The 24,044-nt window shown below is 42.3% G+C and overlaps 1 protein-coding gene across 3 annotated transcripts in view; it reads right to left on the bottom strand.

The window, feature by feature from the left end:
* The window catches only part of LOC308385443 (disco-interacting protein 2 homolog C-like), a 79,788-nt gene that overhangs the window by 52,872 nt on the left and 2,872 nt on the right, over positions 1–24,044 (bottom strand). For 2 of the 3 annotated variants that reach the window (XM_080864324.1, XM_080864323.1), the window contains exon 2: positions 317–388. The exons of the other annotated variant lie outside the window; for it this stretch is intronic. In XM_080864324.1, coding sequence (XP_080720450.1) covers positions 317–388 — 72 coding nt within the window. The remainder of the gene's footprint in view (positions 1–316; positions 389–24,044) is intronic. 3 annotated transcript variants of the gene reach the window in all.

Here is a 24,044-nt window from a genome sequence, read left to right as displayed (position 1 = left end):
GATAAGGATAAACCAGATTGGGTGACACATATGTGTGTGTGTGTTTTAGCTGCAGGAGAGCCTGTAGGGCGTGTGTGTGTGTTTGAAGACAGCGACTGCAGCACGTTCAGATAAAGAGGAGCAGGCCCAAGCTGAGCTCTAGGGAGTCCTAACCTACATTCACTAATGGCGGCGGCTGAAGACTGAATCGATAGAGTCGAGTACAGTATCATTGCCACTGTATTTGTCATGATACCAGATCGATTCTCTACTAGCGGTATGGGAATATTTTCGCGGCGTGGGGAGTGTGTGGGGGAGTCAGAGGTTGCTAAATTACCTCCAGCATGTGGAACATATGCCCTGACCAGCTTGGACCTCTTCTTCTCATAACCCTTCTGAGTGATGTCCCCTGCGAACAGATAGAGATAGATAAAGAATGAGAGAGCCAGCGGAGGGTGCGTGGGTGTTTCCCTTCATCTTTTTTTCCCCCAGAAATTGTGTCCATCAAACACGTTTTGGTTGCTTATACGGTTTTTGTTTTCCTTTAAAGAGGACCTATTATGCTGATTTCCCACTCTTTGTTTTAAACCCTGATTCACAGTACTGGGCCTTATTGCAGCCGTCAGTGTATGAAATAAGCTGTTCCCCTCCTGTTGATACAGTTTTCTTCTCATTGGCTGCCCCTCGTAAAGAGACATTTTCAAAAGCAGGTGGGTGGGGCTTCTGTACTCGAGCTGTGTGCCTAACATGACCATATAAGGAAATCTGCTTTTGCTGACATCATAATGGTGGTAACACTTTATTGTAACAGTTGTGAATAACTAGAAATTTGATAGTTTATTAATCCTCACATGGACTTTCCATTATTGTAAAGTTGTATCTGATATTTTCACTGCTTTATATTGATGTATGCTAGCTGTCAGGCTGTTAGACAACACTGTGGATTGGATGTTATGACAGTAAAGAGCAATATGTGTGTCGTTACACATGCGTTGCAGTGTGTCTGCTTTGATCTGAGCTGTTCATGTTGGGCTTGGAGCGTATAAATAAACATTGGCATTGTGGCCATGCTGGATACAATTACAAGCTATTACAGTCAGAGAACACACTGGGCGTGGCTGCATGAGAGTTGATCACATCCTCTCAAGGAGAGGATCCCAGAAATGGCTCTCTGTTCAAATGGCATCAGATCTGTTTTTCACAGGAGTGGGCAGGAAGTCGGACACAGGTGGAATCTGAAGCTGTGAGAGGGATGATCTGTCTCACTGTTGTGGCCACATGAGCAAAGGGGCCAACATTTACACAAGCCTTGTCCTTGTGTCTGAGGTGCCAGCAACTTTTTATGACACAATAATAACACCGGTTATTATAAAATAATAGGAGTTACAGGATAATCTAATTGTTTGTTAACACCCCAATAGCTATATACTAAATTTCACATAGCTATTTAACAATTTACTGTTTATTAATGATCATTATGATAAAGTGTTACCAAAACTCCTGAGATGGTGCTTTATTGGGATTACCTGTGCATGCACTGACCTCAGTATTTAGCAGGCAGTAGTATTTCAGCCATGTTAAAAACATACCTACAGCACAGAGAGTAAGGAAAAGCATAACAGGTCCACTTTATATAAGCTGGTGCAGCCTCATTGGTCTCATGTCACCCAGCCTCCTCTGTCTCTCACAGCCTTTTAATGCTTCTGTCCGACTGTTAATTAAGAACATAAACATAAATAAAACAACATGAAATGAATAATGAATAATGGAGATGATGAATATGAGAACGGGAATAATGTTATGCACTGCACAGACTCTGCAGTTCAACAGTCAAATGCTACATGATGTTTTTTCCCCAATGCATACAGAAGCTTTCAAGGTCGTATGATAATCTGATCATCATTATAATGTTATTCTTTGTTTTGTTCTGCAGCACACCAAGGTCTTGTTCGCTTTCTGGCATCAGAACATCAATGCTTGACATTCATGTCGGGTTTAAGCACCACAGCAGGAGGAGCCTCTGTCTTGGGTGTCACGTTTATATTTCTGGAGATAAAGGGTCCCAAATGAAAACCTGAAAGACCAGAAACAAAGCTGGAGAGACCCGTGATGGATGACTGGGGAAGGAAATTTCATCTTGGCTTTTGGACTCCTGTCCAGCAGGGAACACGAGTAAATACACTTAGTGCTATCATTTGTACACTACATGTCCAAAACATCACCCAAGGCCATAGAAAGCAACTAGAAGAAGCTGCTCATTGAATCACATCTGATTCAGGAAGCACCTCACCCAGCAGTCTTTGTATATACTGTGACCGTCAACAGGCAGGGTTTGATCTTTTCCTTTCTGCACTCCCACCATGGGAGTCATCTGAGGTATTAGTAATTCAGTTCGAATAAAAGTAGCTTTTTCTTTATAAAAGACTCAGAAATAGTAGAAAATTCATTGATTTCTGTCAAAAATTTGACTGTACACAGATCAGTCACGCGTACATGAATAGCTGACCACCGAGGAAAAACATATAGTATAGCTGTAGGTAACATATCTCTTCATATAAACTACATGACAAGTGAAATGACACCATCAGTACTCCTGTTATGTGACTACATGATGATTTTAAGACCGAGTATGAGTATTAGTGTGGATTAGTGACAGCAGCAGAGACTAATGGACGGACAGGCAGAGGTCAGCGTGGAGAGGCAGCGATGCAGAAATTCATTACAGTCCCTAAGGGAGGTCGTGGCTGCCTAGGCGACCCCCCACCCCCAGCAAAACCAACACGGCCGCTGATCAATCACAGCACCCCACGGTCCTCGCTGCAGGGATAATATGTGCTAATACTTCCTTGTTTGTCCCAATTAAATGCTGTTAAACTGGCTCACACCAGTTCGCTAATTATTGATTGTTGTTTGATTGCCACGGAGACGGGAGACAAATCAAATCCAAAGACAAAAGGACGCCGGGAGGCTACAATATCAGTCGCTCTGAGACAAGTGAAAGTATTACACCGCAGCAGATGCCTTTAAAGTCATCAAATGTCATGAAAAACATCAAAATCAACCAATGATGCAGCTTTTCTGTCTCTATATAAAAGATTTTTATACAACATTCAGCTTATTTTTTGTTTAGTTTCATTTTTTAAGCATCAATTCTGCTCATCTCCATCTCCCCTCTCTATGACATCAAGAGAGCCAAGAGAATAAAAAAATGAGTGACTGAGAATAGAAAAGAGACGAACTCAGCTAAGAGTAAAGTTAAATCAAATATTTAAAAGATTGGCAAATAATGATTACTTTAATAAGTTTATTTTGCTATCAAGTTCACATCAAACATACTTGTCTTTGGAGCCATGGCTCTTAGCTTTTCCTAGAAGTTCAAACTCACTTAAACTTCCGTTTAGCTCAAGAGACGATGACTAAGCGAGAGCCTAAATTCAACATTTCAACCACTTTTTAGTCCACGGGCAACTCTTAGTCCAATCTGATCAGCAGCGGGCCGGCGCAGGAAAATCAATCAAAAATTCCTTTCTTAAAGTTTATAGAAGTAAAAGCTATTTGTGAAAACATTCCAACAATGTGTCTCATGTTGTTCCACTTTCTATCAAACGACTGTCGTTACCAAGTTGTAACTCAAAAACGTCCTTTTTGGCTCTTTATCTTAAACGTCTTGATTTCTTCTTAGTAGAAATATAGAGAAGTAGCATTAATAGTAGTAAAGTGTCATCCTTCTCTGAAATGTTCACACTTTGCAAGCAGTCCAGTGGCTCTACTCTCAGACTTCCCTCAGTGGAAGCAGCACAGCAGGAAGTCCAAACTGGGAATGAAAATATCCAAATGAAAAAGACTCCAGAGCTTGAAGTGCATGAAGAACAAACAGAACCAGAGCAAGCACAAAACACCAGTCAGCATGGACAAAAGGGGACACAAAGACAAAAACATTGAAACAAGAAGACTTCATAATAACATGAAGGGATCAAGCAGACGCACCACCAGAGAGAGAGGACAGAGGGAGGAACCCAAAGGAAAATACTGAGGCAAATAAAAGCACCCTGACAAATACAAAACTACCGAAACCCAGTAAACACAGCAACACCAGAAGAATAAAGCCATTAATAAAAGGATCAGAAATACAATAATACAATAACATTTATAGATCAAACACACCAAGACATCCATAAAACATCCCGGCTTTGTTTTTTAAGCAAAGCTTTCATAAACATTTCGAGGGCAGAGTGCATGTGGAGCACCAGGAAATCGTAGACCTGCCAGGAGAGAAGACGCTCGGCTCTTTCAGAAATCTTGCTTCACTAGTTTTATCTGCAGTCTTCTGCTTTATTTCAAGCTGCTGTTTCTGTAAAAAGTGAATTTATCACACCTGAGTGGAGAGTGCTACTCAATTTACCAAAAGATGAGCTCAGCTGTTTGCACACAGATTTTTTTTTTCCAGTGCGTGACTTCAGGGCACAGATGTGATTGTGCGTCTATGAATACAAACAACTTATGGCTACAAACAAACAGTGGAAGTGTAGTGAATCCAGTTTCCATAAAAATCACTTCCTAGAGAGAGAACCTTATTATGATGTAAACAATATATTTCCAAGAAAGTCTCTGAAGGACCACAAATCAGGTCCAGTGAGCTCACGCTGGCTGCTAATCCATTCCCAACAGCTTTATCCATTTCTTACAAAACAACCCTGCAAACATCATGACAGCAGCCAAGATGGTTTTAAGGCAGGCTGCCAAACGGGACGCTGTTTCCATGTCCAGTGTTGGTGCAGTCAGACCCTCTCATACAAGCCAGGAAATATTGTTAACTGCTAGGGCTGTGCGATATGACCAAAATCTCATATCCCGATATAAGACATCTATCGTCCGATAACGATATAAATCCCAAAAATGTAACATTTTCTGTAAATTCTGTGAATCTCGGGCAGCTCGTCTTGCGTGAAGTGTTTCCAGCTGCGCGTCATGTAGCTGGAGTCGAGTGTTTTAACCGATGCATGAAACGATACATTTTTAGACATAAGTTGTAACGGCCGCCGTTTTCTTTGTGAGTATTTATTACATGGCGTGCTGCGGGGAAAAGCCTGTTCTAACGTTTGAGTCTAAGGTTTATTTTTTAGCACCTGGCGGCTCTTTTTTACTTCTCATCCGTAAATAATCTGCTCTTTCACATGATTCAGTTTATTTTGAAAAGTCTCAACAGGATCTTGAGCTTTATTGTGAAAGGTTTATGTGGAACATAAACGATGCTGTTACCGTCGTTGTTGCTAACCACAACGCATAAAAACAGGCGCTTGTCCGTCCGTAGTGTGGTTATATTAAATATAAGAGAAAGAGAGAACTTTAAGAAATTAGTATAGCCACTACAGTGACCATCAAAACCATGAAAAAATATTGCCGTAAACAGTTTATTTTGCGACACCACGAAACAAACGATAGAGTAAAATGAAACAATAGACATTTTTATATCGTCATCCGAATATATCGTTATATCGAACAGCCCTATTAACTGCAGTGATTTGTGTGAGTGTAAGTAAGTGGCTCTCGATGGTCAAAATTCTCCCCTATAAAGGGTCAGTGATATATTTCCATCGTATGGACTTCATCAGGATGTTCAGAGTGACCGTGAAAATATACCGGATCTCCAACACATGTATTTTTCTATCATCCTGTAGCTTCAAATCGCACCAGGAGATTTTCAGAAACAGAGCATTTAGTCTACAAAAGGCTTTACGGTCCTATTTTTAATGGAAATAAATTATACAGACTGCAGTAACATACAGATAATCCAAGATGTTTCTAGCCTGCAAGACCTGCTGCTGGTGCTAGCTCTGCTAACACTAGCTATACTCTTCGCTGTAAGGCCTCAGAAACATGGCTCTAGAGACAATCCCCTGGTAACATATACTTACTATAAAAAAAGCTTTACTCTCCAAATGGTTGCCAGAGGTTGCAGGCTGTTGCTAGGTGAATTTGGTCACAGAGGGTGCTACACCTTTGAAGACAAGTCTATGTCTTCCACTCAAACTATGGGTGACTGCAGCAACGTGTTTGCAAACAAAACAACTGGAAGGAGTTTTTCTCTCGAGTACCATATGCCTTTTTGTGACCAAAAAGCTGTAACCACTACCAACTACTGACCAACCAGATGGAGAATAAAGCTTTTTTGTCAAGCAACTGTACATATCCAATTGCATGTTATATTTCAGTAACACTTAAATAGGACTTTATTATAAATTAATTAGGGGTGCAACGATACACAAAATTCATGGTTCGGGTCGATATTTTTTCGATACAAAAAAAATGTTCATGCCTTTTTAATTTGTCATTTATTAAAATTATAAATATATATTTTAACTCAAAAGTACAGTTTTTAAATTTAATGTTGCTGAAACAACAAAGTAATAAAAAAAAATCTATCTGATGGAGAAATCACTCATCTTTGGAAAAGAGAGTTTATTACAGAGAAATGTCTCTTTCCAAAATAAAAGCTATACTATCCGCTTCTTCTGGGCTATATTCTCAGCAGCATATTAAACATATCAGGTCCCCATAAGGAGAATCCTGTGCTAACGGCTGTCTAAATGACTCGGGTGAAGTTTGTAGCATGCGTGCTTGTTGTTTTTGTCTGCTTCCACTTGTCTTTGCACTAGGATGATGTCGGCGTAAATGTGCAGTCATATTCGTTGTGTTCCCACTAGTGCTGTCAGCGTTAATCTGAAATGACGTCACTTGCCCCTCCCTTCCTTCCCTCCCCATCTCCAGCTGCCTCCCTCTTCCCGCTCCACCACAACCACCCACACATGCAGGACCTTGGAGTAGGGGTATGTCACCAGGGTGCAGAGGAGGCTCCCCCCCCTCTGTCCCCTTCTGGCTGCCTCTGCCTCAATTTTATCCCACAACTTAGACATTCACATTACTCACACTCTCATTACACATACATATAGGATCTTGGGGGTGGGCACGATACACGGAATCCAAAGTACCATCAGGGTGTACACCCCACCCCTGGCGTCGTTGCCCACCTCTCAATTTTAAATACACGTAGACATTGAGGGCTAGCAGGAGGGACCATGCGCTCCTGGGTTTTAAATGCACCTTAGAACACAAATGCATCAACACTACAATGAGCGGGTGGAGGGAGGTTTGGAGTCTTCTCTCACCCCCATTCTCTGCGACCTGCTGGAGCGGGGGGCTAGGACTAGGAGGAGGAGTTGGCCGTCCGACTGCGGTCTGGAGTGTGGGGCCTTCCTGCTGCTGCAGAGTCGGGGCGGTCTGCCTCCCCCCACCGCAGGGAAAAGGGTAACACCACCTGGGTCTGGGTGCAGTTCCCCCCTCCAGGGGCAAGGGTACCTAGACCCGGTTTGTAGAGTACGCTTGGGGAGTGTGATCGTGTGTACAGCGTCTCTTTATGTCTGTCTCCACGTTGGTTGAGTGTGGAGTGAGTGCATATGAGAGCATGAGGGGGGGAATGGATGTTTGTGTCTGTGTGTGCCTGTATGTCTGTGTCTATATGTCAGGTTGGGTGTCAGGCGCCACCTCTCTGGGGACATCTCAGGCCCTCCAAGGTTTGGAGGCCTATCTCCCCCTACCACCACTTCCCCTGCCAGTGGCGGACCCCCTCAGACATCGGTGTGTTGGTGGTTCTTTGTGTCTGGGGATGGGCGTCCAGGTACACACCGGCTCACTCCTTGGTGGCCGCTTATCGGGGCCTGGAGCCTGGGGCTCGCTCGGGCCACTTTGGAGGTGGGGTGCCCCCGGCCTCTCGGCCTGGGGCTCGGTCACTCAGGCGCGGCTGGCTGCCGGCGGAGCTCACGGGCGCGTCACTGCAACTCCCCCTGGCTTCTGCTCCGCGGCTGCTGAGTGAGCCCTCATCTGGGACTCTCCTCAGCTCTTTCTGGGACAGTGGCGCGGCTGCCCCTCTGTGGGTCTTCCTTGGTCTCTTGTGTTCTGGGGGCCTCTGGATGTCTGGAGTTTTGATCTCCTCCATACCTGCTTCATGCCCTGGAGGACGGGGCTGTGGCCCCCCCACACCCTCTAGCAGATTATTACAAGAAGGAACCTTTTAAAAAACAAAAAACAAGCGCGTCCATGCTCACAGGTGTACACACGGGTGATCACACCCACAAACTACACCCTTTTTGGCTCCTACCTCAAAGCACACTGTGTTCTGTTGATCTTATGTGCTGCACAATGATGTTTAACATTTGGTATTTGCTGTCATATTCCCATATATCATTGTGATGTTGTTTGTTCTGTTGCTCTTGTTCTCTTCTGCTTGTTTTCTTTTTTCTTTCTCAGCAGGTGACCCAGGTGATTGATATATGCATTTTTTTCTTCTCTGCCCGTTCTGTTGGTTTTTGTTTTTTGCCCTTCTCCCCTGTCCCTCTTCTCAGCTGTTTCTCTTTCTTTCTCCCCTTCTTTCCCCCAGTCAAGTCTGTCCCGTATTCAGCAAGTGAAAATAAAAGAAACAATAAAAGGTGAATCAAATGGACCATTAAGGCAAGGCTGGGATGGTCAATTTGGTAAAGTAAATCCGTTGGGCATCTTTCTCTGCCTTTAGACAACAATTCTGATGGCAAAAGAGCCAAACGGGACAGGCAAAAAAAAAAAAAAAAAAATCTGAAATGACGTTAACGCCACAACACGGCAAATCTCCGTTAACGAGCTACCGCGGATCGCCCCGTGCGTGGGGCTGGACGGCCAACACGTTAACGAGCTAACTGCGCTAACACACTAGTTCCCACCCATGTAATTGAGCATTGCGTGGCACATCCGACATACTGTTTTACTTTAGTCCATGACGCGCTTACCTTCAGGGTCATACGTCACATGAAAACCAAAATAGTTCCAAACACCACATCTGAATGAGGGTGGGGGAGGTTCAATTTGCCATGTTGCAAGGAGAGCTTAGCTTCTGTCTCGCTAGCTTGCCCTGCGCTCAGTGAATCTGCGTTTGACTACTCCGCCTAGGCTGCACTGTCGAGCGCAGATCCACTGAGCGCTCAACACAGACAGCATCGTCAGAAGGAAAGTTGATAAAATAAATTAAAAATTTTGTATTGTTCGATACATATGCGTACCGAACCGAAAGCACTGTATCGAACGGTTCAACATCGATACGAGTATCGTTGCACCCCTAAAATTAAAGTGACTAACAGTTTCATATAGCTCTTAAATACACACACAACATTTGTATGGTCAGTGTTTAACTGCATTAATTCTATTCAATATTTTTAAGATTATTTCTAACTTGTAGAGTATTCAACTAGTCTCATTTTTTCAGTCGTTTAAACAAAACAGTAAATTAGTTGACAAGGGGACCTCTAACGCAAATATGGTCAAATCTGGCTCTAAGAATCAAACGAGACAACCCGGCTGATAACGTTGAGGCTTTGAAAACCCAATGAGTTGTCTATTCTGCGTTTTATACTGTCCATGGATGCTTCCAAAATGAGCTGCATCACATTTAGCTTGAACGACAATGAGCTAGGGTTATTACAGCTATGCAGTGAATCGAAACAGAATAAAAACTGGACACTGGAAGCTACTGGGACCCATAAAACTGACTGAAATGATACTGTGCAGATGATTACATCCTTCCATACCATGGCAATCACCTTCATCTAGGAAATATCTGAAGGCTCTCTTTCCATTAGCTTGGCTTGAATTTGGGCTTTTATGAGAAGTGCAAAAATCAAAAGTGGGAAAAGCCATAAATGAAATTCTTCTTCACTCGTCCTCTGTCACACCGACCCTCTGCATATCCTCCTGCACTACATCCATGAACCTGCACATGTCCATGCTCATCCAGCCTCTATAACTTCGTCTCCAAACCGCTAAACCTGCACTGTTCCTTCTCATTTCTAACCCTGTCCATTCTGCTCACTCCCAGCGAAAATCTCAGCATCGCCAACTCTGTCACCTCCAGCTCAGCCTCCTGTCTTTTTATTGGCACTCACCTGTTCTAATGGCATTACTTCATAGCAGGTCTCTACCATTTTGCAAACCTTCCCTTTTACTCTTGTTGAATCAAATCACCACTGGCGCTCATCCCCACCCTGCCTACACTCTTTTCTTCACCTCTCCTGTGCACTGCAAGAAATCATAATTAAAATTAAACCCAATTAACTCTCTAATAAACACACAAACTAATTTTAAAAAAATCATGAAAAAAACAGAACTATTGTAGAGCTGTGGCACTGTGAGGTGGGCGTGTTTGACATATGTGGCTGGAAAACATATAGATAGATAGATAGATAGATAGATAGATAGGTGTGTGTGTGTGTGTGTGTGTGTGTGTGTGTGTGTGTGTGTGTGTGTGTGTGTGTGTGTGTGTGTGTGTGTGTGTGTGTGTGTGTTACATCTGACTGAGGTGTTTTCTCTGTTTATTCCTGGTTTCTTCTCTCTCTAATTCACACACACGAGCGGTCCATAGGGAGACGCCATCTTCCACTTGCAGCGCAGCAGAGCAGGGAGGGAGTTGCCTAGCAACGGTTCTCCTGGAGAAGGCCTGAAACGGCCATCTTGGATTTGGAGCATCAGATGTGAGAAGTGGGCTAATGATACCTGCCAGGGGGAGTGCATATGTTCGAGTCTGTGAGGTGTGTGTTTGTGCGAGGTGTGTGTGTGTGAGTCGCAGCAGCCTGTATTGGCAGCCTAATTACTTTCCTTCGTCTCGCCGCTCCCTCTCTTCCCCGCTCCTCGACGCTCACCTGTTTTAATGGCACACAGCTGAGAGAGGATCGATAGCGGCTGACTGCAAATTGGAGTTTTTACGCCAACGCGCAGTTGAAAGGTTTGGCAAAAAAAAAAAACAGTGCCAGAGAGCAAGTGAGAGAGAACCATGAAAACTTATTTTACCAAATTCACCATAAACCTGTGATGTAGTCTGCAGAGAACACATTCCAGATTTCTGGATGTTTTACCACCAACTTTTTCTGCAACAATATAATCATGTCAGTCACAAAAAACAAAAAAAGTCTCAACAGTCTCAATTAATCACTTGATTTAATAAAACCATAAAACGAGTAGTAGTTACAATTTCCTAAAGAATATCTTGTGTGCTTGTGTTGCTTGTTTGGCTCGATCAGTGCTGCAAAACCAAGAATTATCTTTTGTTTTTTTAATCACAGCAGAAAACCAGACGTTTACAGTCCAAAATCCAAAATTACTCATCATAGGAGTAAATAAAACCCTAAAATACACATCTAATGCTAGCATGAGGACCCCTACCAGACGCAGGGGCTGGTCAGGATTCAAACCCCGATCTATCGTTCCAAACATGGAAGTGTTGCTACTACACTAACCAGCTACACGACTCACACCCCCCAAACGATCTCCAAGCTACCGAGTAAATCCTGGGCGTGGTCAGAGAAAGAAAGGAAGTTGGAGAAGCAGAGGTAAGCAATATCGCCCTAAAGTGGTCCTAGTGGATCACATGGACGAAGCAACACTAACCGGTATAGAAATGAGCAAACAAACACGTGTGTCTGCTACGCACTAACACCACCCACACAGCACATAAGCTACATCGGTAATGCCTTGTGGCGCTGTGCTGGATGGAGCGTGATTTACTGACTACGCTCCTCTGTCATGCCAATGTCACAGCAATGGCGGTGAGGGTGCTGTCAGGGCTAGCACTGATTAGCAGACCATGCACCCAATCAGTGCAGTTTTCTTAATGTTACCTGATAACGTATCATTCAATAAAGTCAATAAAGCTGATTCTGATCATTCTTTGGTCTAAATCTGGTCAAATAAACCAAAACCAAAAAACAGTGATGGCCAAAAAGCTAACACTGAGTTCAACACTACGCATAAGCAGTAAAAAAGAACGGATGTGGCGACCTAGATGTCACCTGTTAGATAGGTAACATCATGAAAGCCTCGAGCCAAATTTTTTTGTCATCCCAATTTCGGTGTTGAATACTTGTGATTGTGAATTATTAGCCAATGAGGCTATCCTGGATAAGCCTCCTTTCTTACACTTGAAAAACCACATTTTACAAGACGAACTTAATATTTTCTTCAGTATGACCAGAAATGAGTGACTCAGGTGGTTCCTTTTAGGTCATTCAGCTCGATGATCTGCACCTTTAACAATATATCAGGAACTATGAGCTGATGGAAAAGGGGTGCCTGGATGGGAAATCATAATTACATCTCTTAAATTAAGAAAAAATCTTAAAAAATAATTAAGAGGATGTAGAACCTTTTCTCCTGTCAACTGGCTGCAGCAAAATCTAGATGCACAGCATCACTGTTGGCTCTGCATTACACACAACCGTTCTATTGGCTGGACTCTGCTCTGCCGTCCTTTTCCTTAACATCCAGCTTTCACTTGATCTCTCTCTTTCTTATCACATAATCATAAATAGCCAGTCCACCCACAAAGCCACCATGGTAACCAAATCTACCTCCAGCAGGCACACTCAAACACACACACACACACACACACACACACACACACACACACACACACACACACACACACACACGCACACACATAAAGGAGGACTAAAGCATGCGTCATGCTTTGGGGACCTTGGGCTGTCACACTCACATGCAGGGACCCGTGTGGATGGCGGGGCGTCCTCTGGCTTTACAACTTGTGTGTCCACAGCAAAGCCAGGGACAACACGGGTACACACAGAAACACACACATTTATACAGTATATGTCTAAATATACACACAGTTGTAGCAGCAGCCAAGCGTCACGTCCACAATGGCAGAAAAGCAGAAAACCAGGGCGCCCTGTCGGAGCAGTGGGTTAAGATGCCACCAGTGGACATACAGTATCATGTCCGAGGGGAAACAGTGATACGCGTCCATCACAGTTTCCCACAGTCCAAAGAAACTCAGCTCGGGATATGAAACACAGACAAAGGCTACAAATGGTTACAAAGAGGAGGCAGAGAACTACACATATATATCATAATTGCAGATACATTTTCTGATAAAAGGCTAATCTATTATCAGAGGAGATGCATCTATTATTAATGCATTACTTCTATTAAGAGATGCATTTACTTGTCACTCCCTAATTTCTGTCAGTAACATATCTGAGGGGTAATGAGCTCGCAGCCTCATCAGCCAGACGGTATTCTGCTGCTGCAATAAGTCACTTACTTCAAACCAGAGTCGTCTGACTGAATTTTGCAGGACTGATCGTTCGCTCGCTCAAACACGGTTTATGAAACAGTCACTCATGTATTGATTTGCACTTCCTGGACATGAATTTTCCAACCTTATTTTTGTGCCTGAGCTCAGATCTGTCTGGTCTCATTTGTACTTATTTGTGTCCATGTAGAAGAAATGAATATTTTCCTTTTGTGTATGACTCCACTTGTGCCTATTTTATTTTTAAAAAGATGTCGATTTAAAGCACATCACAAATGATTGATTTAATGTAATTTGTTTTCATATTGTACTTATGTAACACAATGACAAGGAAAATTGACTTGTAATTACATTTTTGAGTGCCTGGTTTTATTGATCCATTGATCCATATCCAAATAATATTTATTTCTGGGAATAAATGATATTAAAAAATTAAAAAGAACAAGAAAATCGGTCTGCAATTTCACAATCAGTGTATCTACAGTCTGGATAATAAACCGTTTGATGGCATTACTGTGCTCTGCAAACTTTTCATTATACTTGGCACCTTGTAAACAAGCAGTCACACTGAAAAAAACTCTACAAGCTCGTCTTTGCTTCAAGTGGCTTAATCGAGTAAATGTTCGGTCTCCTCACTCAATAAATGACACTAACTGTTCAAAATTAGACTCAATTTGCAGTTCAACACTGAATCCATTCAGCGTTTGAGCTGTAGTGACACCTCTCTCTCTATTTCTGCTGCTCCTCACTCTGACCTAATTAAAAGGTTAAACTGTCAAATTAAGGCAGAAACAGACACGCAAAGCAACGTTTTTCCTGCCTATGAAGGGACCTCTGGGGTGAGACAACATTTAACGGGATCAGTCCATGTAAAAGCCGATGAGTCTTGGAGGAACCAAAATATGCAATATGCCCGAGGAGTTAATAAATCTGTTTGAGAAAAATAAAAACCTCTTTGGGTAAAATACACAAAAAAAAATCATCTATGTAGGACAAAAATCCTGCAGAGAAAAATTCTGGATTCTCACACTGACATCATCAGTGCATGTAATTGTTCCTATAGCTCAACAGTTCTGCTCAGTTATTGGTCACAAATGTCTAACCAATGCTTGTTTCCACTTTTCAAGAACTGGGATTTGACTGGTTTTAGTGATTAGTATCATTATTGTATAATAAACAAGCAATGTGAAGACGTCACTGTGGTTTGCGTAAATAATGATAAGCATCCTTCTCCGTATTTACCATTTTAAACTCGATTAGGGTAGCTTTGCATGACTCACAATTTGAAATAATCCTTATGCATGTTATACTGGGCCTTGGTGCCTTGCAAAGACTATGGGTATGAACAACAGCTGAGTGGGGCTTCTGTGCCTGAGATTAGGGCTGGGCGATATATCGAGTTTTTTAAAAATATCGATATATTTTTATACGAGATATAAGATGTGTAACGTGTGCGTGTTAGTCCCCATAGGGAAATAGTTCCTCTGCATTTAACCCATTCACCCAGTGAAGCAGTGGGCAGCCGCCAGTGCAGCGCCCGGGGAGCAGTGTGTAGGGACGGTACCTTGCTCAGGGGTACCTCAGGGTAGCCGTTCAGTGGAGTCGAACCCCCGACCTTCCGATCACAGGGCCACAGGGCCACCACTCTACCTACTGAGCTATCCCTGCCCTGTGACAACATCCTTTATATGGATATAGTCTATGTTACGTTATAATTATACTTGTGGAGCCACAAGTTTGCCTCTCTTTGTCCACTTTTGTCTCTACGCAACGTTACTCGACCTCGCCTCTCCTTCACTGAACACAACTCCCCCTCCTCCCCCATCGCTTCACCTGCAGGCAGCGACAAGATGGACACGGCAAATCTCCGTTAACGAGTTACTGCGCATCACCCCGTGCGTGGGGCTGGACGGCGTCAACGTGTTAACGAGCTAACCGCGCTAACGTCATGCAGCCTAAAATCCTTTCATTCTCTCAAAAATCGACAGCGTGCCTTATGTATGAATTCTGGTTGTGCTTGATGACCGCGAACCGATTTTATGTGGAACACGGCGCTCAGCAATCTGTCAAAAAATGTTTTAGTACGACTTTGGTCAGGTACGAAGCTGCACCGCTTGATGGATTGTCGGAGCATTACGGCTACCGAGGAGCCTCGCGGAGTGATACGTACTGTGCTTCAACGTAATATTACCCTATTGTGTGTGTATAAGGACCATACATGGCACCTGTTAAGAGACATGGTTACGAAGCGGATTTCTATGGGCTCAAAATGTGGTCATAAATATTTTGTACTTGTAAATCAGGATTTGTATGTGTAAAAAGAATTTGTGCGTGCGTAAAAAAGATTTGTATGCGTAAAAAAGATTTGTGTGTGTGTAAAAAAGATTTGTGTGTATGTAAAAAAGATTTGTGTGTGGACTTAGCCAAAAAAAACCCTGCAAGTTTTCTTCCTTTAAGCTGATTGGTCAATGTCATGTCAATCACAAATGTAACAATCCAATCAGAGAACAGATGGGTTTGGCTGTCGAGGGGCGCTTTTTTTGAACTGCAGGTCTTTGAAGGGAATAAATGCCCTTTTACATGCCAACCCAGCGTTTTCCTTCATCACCACGAAGGAAAACAGTCTGTGGTTGTCCGAGTTTGGTGATTTTTATGTCACAGGTCTACGTGTTTAATACAGGGACTTCCACAGCCTTTTCAACAGCGCTGCGGACGCAGGGGGGGGGGGGCAGTGTTTTGGAAATGTGAGTCTTCATTACAAAGCTTTCTTCGTTATGAATTAGCATACATGTTTTTATTGAACATTTGAAGAACTAGCAAGAAAACCCCAGAAACTCTTGTGGGGGACAAAAAGTCAGAGATAGAAACAACAAGGAGCAGGTGCATCTAGTACAGGTAGAGCTGCTGCAAAAACCCACAGAGCCCAGCAGCCAGCAACAAATTCTGGATCCTTTGCTTTTAGTTAGCAGTTAGCATTAGCAGCACATCCTGCATCCGATGTGAAAGGACTTTTATGCTGCGCACTGTGATTCACAGCAATGGTCCCGGGTCAGCCCTGACTTTGTGTTAAACTAATCCTAAAGTAATAATGGTATTTCTAACCACTGACATACCACAACTTTATCCTTTCAACAGCTGCTGGAAGTAAGGGGACCTAACTGCTATCGGATATTTATATAGAGATTACCCTTCAAGGACCTGCAGTTCAAAAAAGTGCCCCTCCGACAGCCAAACCCATGTGTTCTCTGATTGAATTGTTTAATTTGTGATTGACATGACATTGACCAATCAGCTTAAAGGAAGAAAAATAGGGTCAAAATTCGTACTTGTAACTTGGAGGGTTTTATTGGCTAAGTCCACACACAAATCTTTTTTATGCACACACAATTTTTTTTTACACATACAAATCTTTTTTACGCACGCACAAATCTTTTTTACACATACAAATCCTGATTTACAAGTACAAAATATTTATGACCACATTTTGAGCCCATAGATTTCAAACTCCAGGCTGTCAGTCACGCAGTAGAGGTTGGGAACAGAGCAGCTGTGAAATCTGTCTATGTTATTAAGCTCAGTGTCTTTTAGTTTACATTTTGCCTGCACAATTGTGAGCTCTTTGTTATGCACAAAAACAACATAGTTTTCTTTTATTTATGGAGCATGATTATTTAATAAATGCTCATAATTTATTTTTGAGTAGTTTTTTTCATGTACATCTATGCCGTATGTTAATTAAAGTGCCTGTGTGACATCTGGGACACAGCTTTGACTAAGAACTCTCTTTTTGTTCTTACTTTATGGCTTTAAAAAAATATCGAGATATGAATTTTGGGTCATATCGCCCAGCCCTACCTGAGATGACCGTTTTAGAGACATCCTCCCACTAAGACACAGGTGTCAAACTCCAGGCCTCAAAGGCCGGTGTCCTGCAGGTTTTAGATGTGTCCTTGAACCATCACAGCTGATTTAAATTACTTCCTCAACATGTCTTGAAGTTCTCCAGAGGCCTGATAATGAACTAATCATTTGATTCAAGTGTGTTGACCCAGGGTGAGATCTAAAACCTGCAGGACACCGGCCCTCAAGGCCTGGAGTTCTCCACACCTGCTTCAAGACATCATACAAATAACTGTATATATGAAATAAAAGAAATAATACTTTTTAATATACTGATTGAAGAGGGCTGGAAATGATTAGACAAATTAAACTCTGATTAACTAATTATTTACCTTTTTATTCAAACCTCCTAAATGTAAGAGCTTGCAGCTTCTGTGGGCATAAATGCCAAATCATGATCTTTGCACAGCAAGTTTTTAATACAACTCAATAAAACCTTGTGTTTCTAGTTTTTTCAAAGTTGGGGATAATAGTGGAATATCACTCAGTGCATTCACACACAGTAGTTTGTCCAGTAGACAGTGCAGGGAAGGCTGAACTCACAATCAGTGATACCATGACACCATTATTCACATTTAAAATCCAGTACTGGGTCTGGATGTAATTTTAAAGTATTAAAATCCAGCCATGGACTTCACAGTCTTCACTATGCACTCACTCTCCAGACTAAATAAAAAAACTCTTGGGCAAATTAAGTGATACTAAAAGTAGTACCACTGAGAATTAGTTGAGTCCAGCAGCTTAAAGTCATGCCAAGTTGGGAGTTTAGATGAGTGATTTAGGCGATGATGTAACTTTCTTCTTAACACAAACAAAACAGACAAGCAGCAATGAAACTCAGCATGAATTACTTGGTAACTTAAGTACAAAACTGTCCTAAAAGAAAGCTATACTATACAATAGCTTTTGCTGCTGACACGTTTCAGTCAGTGCTGGATGACAGAACAAGTCCGGAGAACAATAGCCACGTGGTTTCCGGTTAAAAATGGGAAGCAGACCAGTGACAGCTCGATGAGTGGTGCGTTGGAGTGTTATCAGAATAGAGGGGCTGTCAGTCATTTGTCATGCAGCGTGTTTGAAATGACGTCTGTCTCCATCACATGCCCGCTGAGTCTCACAGCAAGCAAAACTAGACTGTGGGCCTCAGTTCTGTGGGCGTGTTGCGCAATTTGACTGCTCAATGAAGACGACTCAGATCAGAAGCGTTCAGATTGACTGAAAATCAATGTCAGGATTGTGCTGATGATCAGACATCAGGACTCCTTAAACAACACTGTGAAACCATCACGTAGTCACAACACATTAAAGCTGCTTGCTGCTAATTTGTTTTGACGTCTAGAGTAAAGGTGAGGTACAGGATTCACATGGACGTGATTCAAGCTTAATTCCCATTTCACTTTGAATAGGCTGATAGAGTAGATGGTATAAAATGGAGAAAGTCCAATTGCAAAGCGTCAAGTTGAAGCTTAATTTAAATGTCTGTGCTGAAGCTACGTAAAGCCTGTGAAGTAGTCTATGCAAGTGGCCAGCGCTCCTGTGCAATTTAATTACCAAAACTGTAGTCGGCAATAGTTTATATTTAGTTTATCTCCTTGACTTGATTTATTCTCTTTCCAGTCGATTTGAAAAATGATGCCAGAAACAGAAAATGCCTTGGAGAAAAAGACGGTATTGAACAGGCCAATCACAGCCAGTAACGTTTGGGGATGTGCACATCAAGTCATGACAGTTACAGCGTACGTAAGAACTTTTGCCATCTCCATCAGACTGTGAAACTGCATGCTTATTGGTCAAGAATCTGTGATTGTCAAGTTAACCAATGGGTATACCCACAATCATCCTCCTTTCTGAATCAAAGGAGGATGATAGTGGAGGATAATTCTCATATGAAGAGATCAGGGAAGTGTTATTGACTGTCACAGAGAAAGTTTTCCCAGAGACGACTGCATTCTGAAAATATCCTGAGAGAGCAGGTCGTTGCTTGTGCGGCTAAAAATGAAGGATAAGTTAATTAGCCTCCTGTATATGAACAATATCAGTAACAAGTACCTAACTTGCCTGAAACTATGTGCCAATCAAACCTTTGTCACCCTGCCTTGTGAGTAGGGATGGGTATCGTTCAGGTTTTATCCGATACCGGTGCCAAACCGGTACTTTTGAAACGGTGCCTGTGCTTAAACGGTGCTCGAACCGGTGCTTAAAGAATGGAGAACACAAACTTTGTCCAAAAACTTCTATCATAACAGTTTTGTATAACATGTTGCCTTTACTTAGACCAGACAAAGATAAAGGACTGTAGCATGCCTCATGTTCTCCTCCACCTATAAGATCCCCAATAATCAATACGCACAGTGAAGTCAGACTGTTGTAGGGCAGAGAGGGTCAGATAGCCAATTAGAGAAGAGATCAATCAGAAACAATTTGAAAAGCTAGAAATCATCAAGCAAAGCTTCGAGACAAACGTCAACCCAGCTGAGGCGGGTTTCATGCTGTCATACATGAGACTTATAATAATCCCGTCCATGTCAGAGAGTCAAGCTGCCCTTTTCTACCAGGCTTCATACTACATCAGATGATATCAAGATGTTTTACCCTGCAGACTGCAGTCACAAGAAGACTGTCATTTTCACCTGCCCTTATTTATATCTGGCTGCAACAAGGCAGCAACTACAAGACTCATCATTACAGAACTGAGCAATGACACAGCTAGAAAGGAGGGCCTGGGGCGGGGGTGGGTTGCAAAGCAGCTTATAGTGGCAGAGGCAAATATAGGGTGGCTGAAACACCACTAATAAGAGATTTACCAACTGGATGTGTAGAAGGGTAAAACCTGAACTGCAACTCAACTTGAATACATTAAATGCCTGAAGACATTTTCTCATCATTTACTATTTAGGCTCTAACGTGTAAAACAAACCCAACAACTTTTAAATATTACCAAAGATATGTCAGCAGGACTTTGCATATACACAGATATAACAAAATTTATCTTTAGGAAAGAACAGCTTATGTCTACTAAGATTTACAACTTTTAAAAGAATTTTTAATGAAATTTCAAGTCCAACTTTACAGTCACATCATACCAAAGCAAAGAGGAGTTTCACAACTGCGGTTTTTTGGGGGGTCAAAATTTAAATACTTATCTGACGCAAATGTGGACTCACCAGTATAGATGAAATTTGCTTTGTCATTACTTAGAGCTCAAGACACCAGTGGGGGTGTGTGTGTGTGTGTGTGTGTGTGTGTGTGTGTGTGTGTGTGTGTGTGTGTGTGTGTGTGTGTGTGGTTTAATTATTAAAACAAATGAATCTTGTTCAGCATCTGCAACAAGCTGATATATAATTACAGGTTATGAATACAGATTAATACTTCTGCATTTTCTGAGCTTAGGAGCACAACAAGCCCATTTTCACTAAATTCACACATCTCCATGTCAGTGCACTTTTCACTATCGAGCAGTGCATCTGCTTTGAGCATTCTGGCAACAAAACTCTGCCAGGTTCTGCCACCCTAATTTACATGAAATATAATAATAATACAAGAGGATTTTATTAAACGATCAAGAAAAAAAACTAGACTTTAATAATTATTTGGAGATATCCAATTGTAAATGTCAGAAAAAGATGAATAGGATGTAGTGAAATGAGCCTAGTGTAAATAACTTACACAAATAACAGCAGAGCAGTTTTCCCTTATGAATTGCAATAATACCAAAAACCAGTACATTTATATTCTTAAAGGGATTTTTGTCAAAGTTAGCAAAGCAACATTTAAGTCAAGTGTGTTGCTTTTAAACAATAAAGAATCATTTCCAATCGTGTCCTCACAGTGAGGAATACAGATCAGTAATTTATCACTGCTGCTGGATCCATAATCAGGATTGGCAGATATCCAAGTTGGACTTGTGCTCCTCTAACTGTGACACCCAAAGCAACCTACTACACATGTTTCTTGGGCTTTTTTGAACAACATTACTTCTGGCCTCAAAAGCTACATAATCTAGTGCTTTGAAATTTCAAACAACAACTATATGCTGAGTGACATGTTGGTGTGGTCACTGGCACTGTTGCTTCACAGCAAGAGTGTCTCAGGTTCAAACCCACCAGCTGGCTGGGGCCTTCCTGTGTGGAGCTTGCATCTTGTCCCTGTTCCTGCGTGGGTTCTCTCTGGCTTCCTCCCACAATCCAAACACATACACTACCTATACACTAGGTTAGCTGTTGATTTTAAATTGTATGTAGGTGCGAATGTGGTTGTCTGTCTATATATGTCAGTTCTGTGACAGACCCTGGACTCTGGATGGAACTATAAACACCTAAATCTATGGAGTACAATAAGAAGAACTTTGCATCCCATCCTGATTGGAAACTCTCCTCCACAGCAGTGCTTCATTCATCAAGCCTGATCAACTTAATCACACATAATAGTGTAAATACTCATTAATTATTCATCAACATCCCTGGGAAAGAGGCCGCGTGAGGCACTGCAGATACAAAAAAACAACAAGGCTACACTGACCTGAAATGTACGGCTTCAGGCCACAGATGCACGCTGTTGTTGTTGTTGTTGTGTTCATGCACACACAGAATCTAGGCCTGCATTGTTAATGAGAAAAAAAACTGCAATATGGCATTTTACAAAACCCCCAAATCTGCAAGAATTTAGAAGTGAAACGCAACAATCACCCTCACCAGCTCCTGATAAATATTCAATACAAAAAAGAAAAGAAAAAAATGAACAAAAGCTTTGATACCATGTGAAATATTTAGCAAGAGGAAGAAAATGTGCTGCTGCTGGGTTCACACCTGAGCAGCTCTCTGGTGATTAAACATGAACGAGTGTGTGGACATCCCCTCATTTTGTTTCTCCAGATCAAAGCGTTTTACTTTTAACACCTGAGACTGGACCCACAGCTCACAGCGTGATCTCAAGACGTCCTTAAACACACCAGAAACATTCACAGCTTCATTCTACAGCACTTTAACAGTTAGTTCAGGGACTGCAGGAGAGCTGGACTTTGAGAGCTCTGCGGTTAACGCGGCCGTCCTTTGACGCTCCTATCATCCACCGACAGCTCGCTGCATCCCATCTGCAAGTCACTCTGCATAAGAGCGAACGCTAAACGCTTGAGAATGGCTCCTTAATGCCTAGAGGTCACAGCAATACAGCAGAGATGATGCGATTTAGGCGACAGTAAGTGAGGGAGTGAGGGAGAGGCTTATCTACCAGAGCTCAACTGATTGCTGCGTTTATCTAATAAACAGGTGGAGCGCCGCACCGTCTCCTCAAAGACTGAAGTTTCATCCTGCAGCTATACTCACTAAATGCAGCAGGAAATTGTAGCCTGACTTTCATTGCTGCACAATAACTGTAAAGGCACGGCGTCCTCAAACACCTTTATTAGGAGGCAGAATACCTGCTTTACCTCTCTGCCACAAATCAGACAAATATCATCTGCGGCATGTTTTAGCTTCTTAAAGGAGAACAATTCTGCTCATTTCCAGCATCACATTTTATTCTTAGAGTAGTTTGCGTTATTCACAAGTCTAAATAATCCTTAAGTATCTTATACCAGGCTGTGACGCAGCCCCTCAGCTCATCCACTGTCCTCCTCTCAAAGCAACTTTCACCTGATTGGCTGCCAAGTGTAAATGGAGGCTGGGTGGCACTTATGTGCCTGAGATGACCATTCTAGGTACAACGCACTCTATGACATCATACAGAGCCAAGACAAATTTTTTTTAAAAAACTCAGTACTTACCTAAGAAACTAAGAATAGACTAGTAATGCTCTTTAGTGTCCCTCGTTGGGGTAATTCAATATGAAGCATAATAGGACCCCTTTAAGTTTTTTATGTAGTGACTGTACAAGAGATGAAATGGAGTTCTTTAAATCAGCCTTTCAAACATCAGTTAACAACAACTGAGGCTGGCGATCAATAAAGGCGATCGATACTTTCAGGGGTTTTTTTTGCAAACTAATTAATCCCTTATTCACAAACAACACATAATCCACTCATCTATTTTTCTGAACCTCCTTATCTGAGTCACAGGTGCGCCAGTCAAAACATACGTGTTTAGACCTCCCTCTCCGCACTCACTCCTCCACTTGATGGACCGTTTTTGTTCGCTATGTTGATTGATCTTTGTGCGCAAACAGTGACGCTGCCACAGCTCTGAAACATACTAGTGCTGAAGGCGCGAACGCTCCCTGCAGCATTCTCCTGAAACACAGGAGTCGCCCCTCATATAAAACCTCCACATCTCGTATGTGGGGGAGAAGTCAGAACCGGAAGCAAAGAAAGTTTCATCTTTTCAAACTGTAGCAACAACGCGAGGATACAAAAACTGCTGAAACAACACCGAAGAGTAGCTTGTGCCAGCGGATGTGATGTCACTTTCCGTGGATTAGTTATGTGCATTAATAGATCCTGAAGAAGCAATTAATCCCCAAAACGGTGCGGGCATCCACCCTTCTCTGGCTGGAGAACTGTGGCCTCAGATTTGGAGGTGCTAATTCTCATCCACACCACTTCACACACAGATGCCACCTAGCAGGACTACATCATCCCCAAATTCACTTGGTACATGCGACACTATTATCTGTTTCCGGGCCCAAATGCTCGATCAGTTCCCAAAAGCAAACAGTCACTGGCTCACCACCCAGAGGTAAAACAATCCAAATTCCTTTTACTCAAATGGAAAACAGCCCGGCTGCTTCACAAGGTTCAAACAATCAAAAACGTACAGCACCGCTGTAGGTAAAAGGTCGTAAACAGACACGAAAATCTACACACTGAGGATGTCTGGAGGATTAGTGAAGCACATGTAACAATGTGCGACTTGGTGAGTAGCTACAGAACTATGATTAGGATAATAAAAACACATTAGCCCGGGAAACTGTAGGACGAGGGTTTAACTGCACTCAGTAAAAGTTCACCTTGATGGTCCCTGAGACAAAATCAGCAAACTTCAAATAAGCCAAACTTTTTAATCTGCTGCTGTGTGGTCTGAGGTACTCACTATGACAAAGTCTTGGC

This window comes from Rhamphochromis sp. 'chilingali' (assembly GCF_963969265.1).
Source record: "Rhamphochromis sp. 'chilingali' genome assembly, chromosome: 18".
NCBI classification, from domain to species: Eukaryota; Metazoa; Chordata; class Actinopteri; order Cichliformes; family Cichlidae; genus Rhamphochromis; species Rhamphochromis sp. 'chilingali'.
This window is presented reverse-complemented; position numbering and strand designations above follow the sequence as displayed.